Source organism: Falco cherrug, chromosome 6 (genome assembly GCF_023634085.1).
Source record: "Falco cherrug isolate bFalChe1 chromosome 6, bFalChe1.pri, whole genome shotgun sequence".
NCBI classification, from domain to species: Eukaryota; Metazoa; Chordata; class Aves; order Falconiformes; family Falconidae; genus Falco; species Falco cherrug.
Window position 1 is genome coordinate 50,122,772 of NC_073702.1, and position 12,132 is coordinate 50,134,903.

The 12,132-nt window shown below is 42.8% G+C and overlaps 1 protein-coding gene across 6 annotated transcripts in view; it reads right to left on the reverse strand.

Annotated features, from left to right (window-relative positions):
* AIG1 (androgen induced 1) overlaps positions 1-11,554 on the reverse strand; it is a 127,965-nt gene extending 116,411 nt beyond the window's left edge. For 2 of the 6 annotated variants that reach the window (XM_055713070.1, XM_055713073.1), the window contains exon 1: positions 10,778-11,085. In XM_055713070.1, coding sequence (XP_055569045.1) covers positions 10,778-10,918 — 141 coding nt within the window. In that variant the 5' untranslated portion in view covers positions 10,919-11,085. The other 4 variants (XR_008732685.1, XM_055713071.1, XM_055713074.1 and 1 more) reach the window with 4 other exon arrangements.
* Positions 11,555-12,132: the final 578 nt, after the last annotated feature.

The following is a 12,132-nucleotide window of genomic DNA, read 5'->3' on the forward strand; positions in this document are numbered from 1 at the left end:
TCTGGCAAGGACTTGCTTCTGAACTGGAAAATTTATCATAAAAAATTGAATGGCAGACTACCAAAAAATGACAAGATTTTAACAGCATAATAAACGTTAAGATCATGATCTATTATGCTTAACACTTATGGGAGTTTTTTCCCGTAACCAGGATGCTTAAAAACTTGTTCAAAAACAGAAAGCAAAGCAAAGAGTCTTATGTAACAACATAATTTCAAAAGTGGTTTCTTTAAGGCTATCACTATACCAAAATCAAGCCTTTCTGATGGAAGATGACTGAGTCTTCATTGTTTTGGGTCTACACGAGGTGCTTTAAAATACAAGAGAATGACACTGAGTAGGTCTGGTATTTGGGAAGGAACAGGGTGAGGATGCAGAAGACAATGTAAGACAGTCAATGCACTGTGAAAAAGACAGTATGTGTGAATGTTGGCAAAAGAGTATAAGGAGTACTGTGGGGATAAGAAAAGCAGCACTAGGCAGGAAAAAGCAGGCTTCTGGAAGAGGGCTGTGTATGCAATTGGAACTGGGACACAGCGCTGAAAGACCAGGGAGACTGTGCTGGGTAAGAAGAGATTAGAAGGAACAGAGAAAAGGGATACTGCACAGGTGAGTTCCTATAAGGAAAAAAGGGCAGAAAATACAGTGATAGCTAACAGCAACCTGCAAGTGAGGAGCCTGACTGGTTGATACAGGGCACGAATGGATCAGGACAAAGTGGGAGTACTTTCATTCACAAAGCCAGAAGTGGATGAACAGAACCATACCTTGCACACATTCAAAGACATTCATGTTTTGCTTATATGTTATAGGTTGATTTTTAAAATCAAGAAGTCCAGATACCACTGGCTCAAGTCCCCAAAGTAACGAGATCTCTCCACCCTTTTCTAAAATACATCCTCATAAAATAAACCTCATCGTTTTAACTCAGCCTTATAATTAATGGGGAACAAAACAGCTTTGAATTGATTTGGCAATGTCATTTTAGTAGCTTCTGCCGCAAACCATGAGAAAAAGAAAATTAAACTTAGCCTAAAATGCCATATGACTTAATAGCATAGACTATAATAACTGGAAATTCAGAGGTGTTTATCTTCTGAAATTATACTGGCATTGAGTCAAGGAGATTTTAATACCAATCTTCTATACTCAGAATTAGAAACATCATTAGCTTCTTAATAAATACAGGCACATCCTTTTCTAGCTGACCTGAAAGCTGTTTGCTCTCTCTTGTTAGCTAGAGTTCTCTGACACTCAAAAATTTAACAGCGTCTGGTACCTCAAGACACTGTAATCTTCTACCCATGGTTCATTAACCAGTCACCTAAACAGACTTCAGCAGTAGTGCACCAATCTACTCTTAGATATACACAGCGTATGGACAGACTATAGAACAGAGTAGCTTTTATGAAGTTTGGTATTTTCAAATTATGCACAGCATAAGTAAATAACTATTATGTCAAACGTACACAAAGATGCATATCAATCTCCAAACACTCCAAATCCCTTTCAGTCTCTTGAATGTCCAGTTTAAAAGTACAGTGCTGTAGAGCAGGTCCATGCAGTAAAGGTTTCCTTCCTGACTCATGCATTCTTAGGAGTCACTTCCTGGGACCTACAAGAATACAGATAATTGTGTCTAATGCACAGGCAAATTCACAGTTCTTGGAACGCAGTTGTAACAAGTCAAGTCAGGTCAATAAAGATTTCACAGCATGGAGTTTCAATTTGTTTGTAAGCTGAAGTGAACAGCAAATGGGGACCTCTGCATCTGTCAGTGCATATGGCTTCTAAGGACAAAGTTTTGCAGGCACCCTCCACTGAGTAGAAAGCGTGCTACACCAGTAAAGTCACGTGCAGGGAAATGGTGCTGTGCCACCAGTGGGGGGGGTTTGTTTGGGGAGACCGTGTGGGTGTGTGGGAGGAAGAAATGAGGGAGAGGACAAGGAAGGGGAGGAAGTCTGAGAGAGCTAAGACATGCTGTTTTAGCTGAGAAACACCAGCCACTTTGTATCTCTACCCCTTCCTTGTTTGCCCTCGCTTTGTCCTCCTTGCCAGCAGTCAGATACTTGAATACCGTTCTGTCACAACACAAGGCTGATCAGCATGGTGCACTCTCTCACTCACACCCCCCAGGTACAAAGTGCTGTCTGCTGGATCTTCCTTTTCTCTCCCAGCTTCTCTATTGCATCCTCCACAGAGCTGAGCCTGCGCAAGCACTGCCCATAAACAATTGGCATCTTCCCTAGGGTCAAGGGTCCTATTGCAGTGCCTCAGGATCACACCGGGACACTAGCCTGAACATTAGCTGTATGAAATGATTCCACCAATTCAGGCACAAGCTTGTTAAGCACCACATAGAAAAAAACATCCCTTTTGCATTCATGCATTTTATCAGTTTACACACCAGCTTCTAAAGTCAGGTCTTTCTTCTTCTTCCTTTTGCATATGAGCAAATACATTTAGGAACACGTGCCACTTGTGTTCTGCCTGTGGAACCCCCACTCCTACTGAATTATAATAATACTAGCAATAATAATAAATAACAATTTGTTACTTATGTGCTGACAGGACCAGGAGGCTTCAAGACACCTGATAAAATATAGGCAAATGGGGGTGGGGGTGTAAATTTACTCTCAGGTACACAAAGACAAGGTTTTAAAAAATACACAAATAAGACAGCACGGCACAAAATCAAAAATAGGCCAATCAATTCCTAACAGAGTGAAACAAATTCTCTGCTAAGTCCCTGCACAACCAACTCAGTCTGAAGCATCTAGCAGCATTTGTGGAGGTAAGACTCAGCCTCTTCAATTGTTTTGCTTAAACTAATTGCAATAACCCACCAGCCCCTGTGCTTTGCTCTACAAGTCAGAGCAAATATTTTGACATTCTGCTCTTCTCTACATTCTATTCTAGTTTATCTTTACCAGGATATCTAATATTCAGCTTGTAAAAATCTAGTGGCACTAGTTTTGTTTTAAGTTATATTGTAGACAGTCCTCAAGCACATAGAAACAACTATCCTGGTAGACAACTGCAGCAAAAATACCTGAGCTATATCAGTTGCACACAGATCTAAGTGGAAAGTAATTATATAATTGCACCCTTTGGCGAGTATTTGGAAATCCTACAGTAAACAGGATGCTTGCAAGGGCAGTGGCAAGACAAGATGTTCAGGGAATGCAACTAGAGGCATTCAAATGTTGCTTTCAAACTCTCGAGGGAAAATCACATGGACTTAACTTAAGTTGCCAGGAGCCTCCATACAAATGAAAATCAGGTTCTGATTTTCTCCTAGCATTCACATAACCTGTTTCCAATCAACAGAATCTCTAAATTTTGCAGTATACTGCAAAAACCCCGACAAGCTACATGCCAAGAGAGTGTAAAATACCCTGAGGTAACCAGCAAAATGCTGATGAAAACCCTCTAAATGCTTAATCACAGTCCTAATTGGGAGAGTGACTTCGGTTTAAGTCTTACCAAAACATACTTATAAATTTTAATTTACTTTAGTTTCTTCTTCTCTGAAAAGGCTGGAAGTTTTACTTCACCTTCCAAATGATTTTTTTTTTCTTCAGACTTTGGTTAACTTTTCCATCCGCTAAAGTTAAACAGCGCTTTTTCAGTGGTAGCAAGTTTAACTATGTCAAGTTAAAAAAATCTTGCATCGTACATAGTAATAGAACAAAAGCCATAAGGTTTGAAGACTAATAACAAATTCAGAGCTTTGGAAAATATGGCATGGGGAAATGTAGTTATTCAAATAAATGCTAGCAAATAAAGCAAAATTTGAAAAAGCTTTCATTAGAAGGAAGAAAGCTTTTCATGTTCACCCATTCAAAGACTGAACAAGGAGTTTGTCCTTCAGTCTTCAAAATAAGCCAAGGCATTGTTAATTTTGTTTCTACCTCATATGCCGTATATATACCTGGACATGCAAAGTGAGAAGATCAGGCCTCAGATTCGGATACTTAAAAGAAAAAAACCCTACACTGAGAGGAATTTGATGTTTTTCTTGTGTGTATTGAGAGTAATAACATCACTTTTGTTTCAAATATAGCAATGTCCAATGTGAACTTATTACATACCAGTATTTGTTTCACTCTTGAATTCTGCAGAAAGGGTACAGACCTGTCACTGGTGTTTATCTTTTTGACATTTACTGACTGGAGTTGTGTTAGCAATTAAAACTCCAAACGACAAGGAATTCTTTGCCCATGCTGAGCTCATCCCAACTTCAAGGTCTATATTAAAGTCAAGCAATTAGAAAAATGTTTTCTAAATGCCACACTAGGACAGGCAGGCACTGCAACTCTAATTATTAGATACGGACAGTTGCAGCCCAAAAAAAGCCTGTATGTAATGGAAGGAAAACGATAATTTTATTGGTTTTTTCAGGTAAATACTCATAATCCCTTGTAATAAATCTATATTATAGTGTTTAATACATTGCAGAATTACCTATTACTTCAACTTTGTTTTATTACATTTTATTGTGGTTTTACTTTGTCCAAATCTGCAAATTTACTTCTGTGCAATGTCATCGTTATGTAATTTCATAAAGGTGGTTTTCTTTCTATTTGTAGGTTTAAAGAATTTCACGTTTCGTTGTATGGTGGCATACTGGCATGTTTGAGATTTCCATCACACTGATAATAAAAGATTTCTATTGTGTGATTGTTTCCCCACTTTCAGACAGAGTGATTGTTTCCTTTTTTTGTTTTTTTTCAGCCTAAGGACAAAACAAGTAACTACCCACATGGACTTCCACCCTACAAGTCCTTGTATATCCTCAAGTTGATATAACTGCAAAGATTCAAGTGGAATTTGATTTTTATTAAAAGTATGTTTAATTTAAGTTTGCCGTTTTCTGTATTAGTTAGAGGATATTATTTGATAGATTATATAGATCTTTGACTTGAAGGTCAATTTCAAAATTTGTTTCTTGTATAAGCTTACAGAGCCTCATTAAAATAACACAAATATAAGGTCAAAAATACATCAATTAAATATTTTGTAATATACTTATATTCACAACAATTAGAACAGCTCAGAACCCCAACTTTGACTTCAGCATAACACGAACATAGAACACTAGATGTCTTGCCCTTGTTTAAAATAATTGTTTAAACTATTTAACAATTTTGCCATATGGAAGCATACAAGATTATCTGAATTATCCTTCCCACTATAATAAAATTGTAAAGAAAATAATTCAACTGTAGTATCACATAAATAGGATTTTCTTCAAAGCTGAACTACAGACTACTAAACCAACTCCTTGAAGCTGTCATCATTTGAAACTGTTCTGGCAAAAGTCTACAGACTTTACACTGGTTTAAAACACAGCACTGTTACCTATTGCTTACATACTCCAAGTTATAAAATAACATTACTGACATTAGTTAAATCTATCATCATAGTAAGTGATCCCCATTTATCCTCTCTTCTACTCTCCTTCTTTCCCCTGGCCAACACAAATATTTCAAGACAGCCATAACTTTCCTAAGAATTCCCAAATTAAACATTCAACATATTTAAGGCCAATTGTAAAATAAAGACATGCTAATGAAATGTCAAAATGGAATTCTTCAATGTGGTGCTCAAATTCCAGTCAATTTGTGATAGCGCTACCAAAGCAGATGGAAAACATGGGTCTATGAATAAGAAACAGTGATGCTATTACATTTTTATTACTGCATCAATGGCACTGTACATAGCTGTTTCTCTGACATGTTTACAGCCTGAGAGGGAAAAAGAAAGCTTTAAAATACACACTTATTAAAAGGCTCCCTTACGTATATTGTTGCCTTTTCTCTCAAATCCATTAAGCACCATTAAGAAATCCCACCTTGTTATTCCTTAAAAAGCAAGCCCTTTCTTTCTCTGTAAACTTGTCAACACTCTGTTGACTGCATTCTCTGTAATAGTAAGAATACTGAGACATTTAGACATGGTGATGAATTACCTCTGGGACTAATACATAATAATACTTTACACTTCTGTAATCTCTTCACCCAAAAGCCATAAAATACTTGCATATCAGGGTAACTTTAGAGATGATAAAAGGGGAAAGCAGAAGGTGAAATTCATTTTTCTAAAGAAAATCCTGGAAAAGAGTCAGTTATATTTCACAGTGTGGAACATGTTTCTACTTTTGTCCTCTGTGTTGTAATAAGTTTAACCCATACAGTTAGCAATGAAACTTGCTCAACTTCAGATACCGCACCAGTGGCACAGCTTATTATTCCTTGGTTGTGAATCCTCTGGCCTTTGACATTTTCTGGTCATTTTATTTCCCATCAGCATGACTAAACCCAAATTGGGCACAAATCACCTATATTTTTTAGCTATGCTTTGTTAAGCTGCTATCTTTTTTGTTGTCTAGCAATCATATCTCATATAATTTAATAACTAAATACACCAAATCAGTAAATGACAAATCTACCAACTCTAGTTTCTAGTCTTATTGTTAACATGTCCCTCCGAAATTTTCCAAAGACAAGAAATGAACTAAGTTCTGATGACTTATTTAAATTTAAACTAAATCTAAAGGCATTTTCTGCAAAACAAATACAACACATACTACCAAAAAGTATGTTGGGAACAGAGCTTATACCTGTTTTTTGTAGAACTCAGTCTGCCAGACAATATATAAAAGTTCATACACACACATCCTGCTACTTCTTTCAAGAGAATAATAAAAGTATAAGGCCAGGCAGATTTATATATGAGCAAAATCAATTCCTCTCTAGCTTTGGCTGCCCTGAATCAAGTCATATGAATACCCACATTAACATTCTGTTATTCAAAATGGGATCATTAATCATCATAATAAAACATAATACTTGATACTGCTTCCAAAATTCTAGTCTTGCTTTTTGTCTCTGTAACTACCCTGTTCAGCCTAGCCGAGAGACCTTAAGATTAAAAAAACCCAAACCAGTATTTTGTTAATGCATGCATATGTATGTGCAATAGCATCTTGGTTTACCCTAGCTTCTTTGAGGAATGAGGTTTTCACAACTGCACAATGAAAACCAGAAGCTACTTAGACCAGCGCACACCTTACTAAGAAGATACATACTTATTTTAACTCTACGCTACTTTTCTGCTAATTATCACACACCCAAACACAGAAAGTAGAACTGGTCTCCTTTCGGCACCCACAGGCTCTACTTTATTCCAGAATACAAATTCTATTTATTTTTCCCTCCTCTCATAACAGCAGTAAGAGTTAAGAGAAACTGAAGAACAAAACTTAACCCCTGCAACAAGGATCCCGCCATTTTAGACAAGCTGGTGCAACAGATCCCTCAATGAATATGTATTTATAAAGGCAGGTGTGTGATTGCAGTGTGCAGGATGACCTAGTTATCTTTGTTTCAAGTATTATTATATTTAATTCAGCTACTTCAAGTACTTACAGAACTGGAACAGTGGTACAAGTAGGGAAAATTTCTGAGACTTATATAGCTGACAAACTTGCTGCAAAGAATAATTTTGTACTGGCATCATTTTCACCCTAACTTAACTTTCAACTATGACGCTCAACAATGAATGTATGGGTTGTGGCACAGGACAGTGCAGTCCTGTGGCAAACCACTACTAAAGCACAAAATGGTGAATCTCAGACCTAACAAAGGCAGCTGTACAAGAAATTTTAGGTGCATCTCTTGAAATACCCATTCTGAATCCAGTTCTTTGTTTTTTTCACAGGAACTAACTTTGGGGCTTGGTTTGTGTTGTGAGGCTAAATGACAGCAATGTGTTGTAGTTCTGAACTAGCCTGAATGTTCAGTTCGATGATTTGATCTGCTGGGCCAGCCAAGTGATCTTGGCAGCAACTCTTTACCTCTTTGTACCTCAGTTTCCCTTCCATAAATGACAAAAAGGATACTGTATGCTTTTCTGAAGTGTTCTGGAATCCACAGCTACTATGCAGGTATCTTTACCAGGGTAAGCAGGATAAGCACCTACCCCCTCTACATATCAGGGAGAAAGTCTTAGGTGAAGAAACGATTGTTAGTAGCTACAGTGAGGAGCACCACCAGTGTAATGGTAAAACATAGGACCAGTACATCGCTTCATAAACCAGTAAAATATTCCATTGATATGGGTGTTTTAGGGAATACTGCCATCACATTCGCAACTGCAAAAATACAGTCAGTCATCAGAACGACAGCAGATAAAAGAAGTCATCAGTTGCACTTGTTTTCTTTCTAAACTCAAGAGCAGGAGAGACTAAGCATGAATATTGGCATCTCAGAAAATCTTCCTTAGGTATGAACATCCAAAATATTACAGGTGGACAGAGACATTACAGTCTTTATCTCTGTATTAAACAACTTCCCCATAATGCTCAACTTCTGTGAACAGCGTGAGGGCTGTAAGTCTACTGTTCAGATAAATGCATCTATTTAGAATACTTTACTGTGTCTTGTGTTTTACAGTCCAAACTACTAGTTTTTCATAATTGGAATCAAAATTACGTTATCTGCAGATAACTGTGAATTATTTCACACAGCAGCTCTGCAAAGTCAGTTACCTAAATCTCCAAGACATTTACTGATGCTGAGACTCGAAAAGAATGTCCCTTCACAAATGGACAGAATGAAAAAAAACCCATCCAAATTACTTTTTAGATTCAAGTCATAAAATCACTTTTTTCAAAAACTGACAGCAGTTTTTGGAAACAGAAAGAACTTATACATGCTTCTGTGATGTCAAAGATAAAATCTCTGCTTGTGGAGGTACAATCTGTAGCAAGAACATATGTCTGCCAAGACTCTGGCATTGATGATATTTTGTCTAGACAGCCTTTGAATGTGACTGACACAGGAATACTGCACAAGGTTGAGGAAACTGAAACTTAAAGAAGAGCTTTTCAAGATTTAGTCAACATACAGTATTTTGGAAACGTGCCTAACATCCTCCAACCACGCCTCCTGTTATCCTCCTCAGGATTCCACAGTTTTTGTTTCTTCAAATCTCCCAGTTGTCCCAGGAGAAAGACAGATTTGCTTAGATAAGATACTACCAGGGCCAGAAGGACAGAAATTACTAGCCGCATTTGATAACCATACCAGACATTGTAGAAAACACTACATATTTATCTTGACCTTTTGGGCCACGACAGAAGTAGCCTGAACTGCATGCAGGCTTTGACGGGAAAGCCCACATGAATTTGCCACAGACTGCAGGCTGTAATTTTTGGGAAATGACAAATATCATGTACTGTCAAATGTTATTTTCACTGTATGACAGTCTTAGTTCACTTAATCGTCAAACAACTGTCAAGGCTAGGAGAACAGAGAAAAAGGTGAAGGTGACTCAAAGACAAGATCATTGGCTTTTAGCTTTAGTTGGTTCACTTCCAATTCAACTGCCAGCAAAGTCAACAGCTCTCCCCTAACTTACTGGGACTTGATGCTAACTTCTGTCAATTAATATTACTGACAGTACAGTTCAGCAGCCCAAAAGGAAAAAAAAAGTAAGATTCCAGTTTGCCTTCTAGAAAAACATCAGGCCTTAAGATGCCTTTTTACAGTCACAGTAAAAGCACTAGTTTTGCCTGTGAATCCTCAGACATCCAGCAAATTTTTGGCACCCAATACAAAAATCACCCCAGCTAAGTGCAAAATACGCTAGGTGCTTCTTCTCTCCAACTAAAATACGGACCTCAGTGAACCTTAGCTTAATGCTGATGCATTGACCTGCCAGGTTAATGTGTTTATAGAGTTTGGTCTCCAAACTCACAAACTCAACCTACTGACTGGATATGAAGCGCATATGCAATAGTAGCAATATTTGTGAATCTACCATGAGGTTCTGAGATAGGTTTTATCACTGGGAAGCACTGAAATACTTGCACTTCTTGACTTTTCTGTAACTCAGTAGCGACTGCAAAATTTCTCACCTATTTACACTGTGGATTCAAAGAAAAAAAAAATACTTTGTTGTAGACACTAGGTGTAAGTTGGCTATCCTATTTCTGAACTAGGATCCAAGTTTCTCCTTCCATCTCCTCTCTTCCTCCAGCCCCCTTTCCTCCCACCTGCACTAGGGGAACAGTGTTGTGGAGGCAACAAGGCCAGGAAGCTCAGAGCAAAAATAGCCCCTGGCCAGCACCTGGTGTTTTCTACCAGGCCAGCATGCTCGTGACTGCTCCAGATCTGGACCCCTATGAAGGAAAGTGAAATGAAACTTCTTTTGTTTCACAGTCTCGTTTATGGATTTGCAACCAAAACTAACTGGATCCGGCAAGTTGAGTTGCCCAACGTTTTTTGTGTCACTCTCACACACTTGCACCTGTCAGGGATGGATTCCTCACAAAGGCCAAAGGGAGCAAGACATGTCTTCTATTTTGACAGCACACAGGAGCCAGATGCTGGGGACAGCAGGTTCTGGTGTTTACTACCAGCCATTAAGAAAGGCAAAACACAGCCTCAGCACGGCGGTGACAGGGCGTCAGGCGCACCTTCCCCACGGCGCTCGCCGCAGCAGCCCCTCGGCATCGTCCGTGTCTCTCCGTTCAAACCACCCGGCTCCGTTGCCGCGGTGTCCCGCTGGCTCCTCTCACGACCGGCCCTGGAGTCACAACATGTCGCCGTCCCCGCTTTAAGGTCACCTCATGGCGCTGCCGTCGAGCTGGGCCGCCGCCGCCGGGGGCCGCGATGCGCCCGGGCCGCTCCCGCGCGCGGCCGCGGCCATTCAACGGGCAGCCCGGAGGGGGGGAGGGGGCAGGGCCACGGGCGCCGGGGGCACTTACCAGGTCTATGAAGGTCAGAAATTTCCAGCTGCCTCCATAGGTCTGATGCGCGGGCATGTCAATGGCCTTGTAATTGCACAGGATGGAGCAATAGGACAGGAGGATGGCGGCGCGCAGCACCTGGCAGGGCACCAGCGCCATGTCGCACGCTGCGCCGGGGCGGCCTCGGCGGCGGCGGCGGGCCCGGCGCCAGCTCGGGGTGCACTTCCGCGTGTGTGCCCGCGCGGGTGCGTGTGCGCCCGGGTGTGCGCGCCCGTGCGGGCGGGACCGGCAGCGCCCCCGCGCCGCGTTCGGCCTCGGCCGGGGCGGAGCGGAGCGCAGGGGCAGCGCTGTGCGGCGGCGGGTGGCAGCGGCGCGGGGCAGGCGGGGCTGGGGGGCAGGCTGGCGGCGGCGGTGCCGGCGCTGCGGGCAGCAGCCTGGCCGGCGGGCTCGGCACGCTTCCGGGCAGCAGCTCCGCGGCCGAGCCGGGTGGGAAGGGGCCGCGGCGTTCCCCAGGGAGCGAAGGGGCACGCACTCCCCCTCACATCGCCCTCCGCCGCGCCGCTCCGGCAGCGGACGGCGCCCGGGGCCCAGCAGGTGCGGGGCCGGGGCTGCGGCGGCGCGGCCCTGCCCGAAGGACCCGCGGGCCGCCCTGAGGCGCGCAGCCCCTGGGAGGGCCCGAGTGTGAACAGCAAGTCATTTACGGAACCCGGCTGCCCGCATTTTCAAGCGAAAAATACAACGCGCCGGCAGCCGCGCGGTTTAACCGCTGTACGGCGAAACGCTGCCGCGCGCCCCCGCCGCCCGCCCGCCGCCCGCAGGCTGCGCCACCAGCTGACCGCGCCGGAGCCAATGGGCTGTGGGCTGAGGGCGCGCGGCGGCCGCTGGCGCAGGTGTCACCGCCCCGCCGGGGTCGTGTGGGGCCGCGCGGCGGGAGCCGTTCAACAGACGCCCAGGAGAAGCAGCCGGGCTACGGGGGGCACCGTGCCGCTGCTGCCCGGGTGCGTGCCCTGCCCGGGTGCCTGCGCTGCCCGCACAGCTGCCCCGCCGCAGAGCGCTTGCCGTTCCATGCGTTTTTCCCGGGCGCAGTCACGTCCGCGGCGTTGCCATTCACCGCAGCCGCGCACACCCTTGCGAGGAGCGTGCTTTCCGACACCCGCAACCACTGTGGGACGGGGACATCATTATCCCTGGATTAAAGCGTCGGGTGCAGTACCAGCGTTATAAGGAAAGACCATTTCTGTCACCAGGGGTTTGGTCACCAAAGGGATCCTTGGTGCTAGGAGCAGCTGGGGGCAGCTTGTGCTTGGACTTCTACACCCTGAAAAGGAAAGGATCTTAAAGTGCTTGATTGCAGGGTAAATACTAAATTGCTC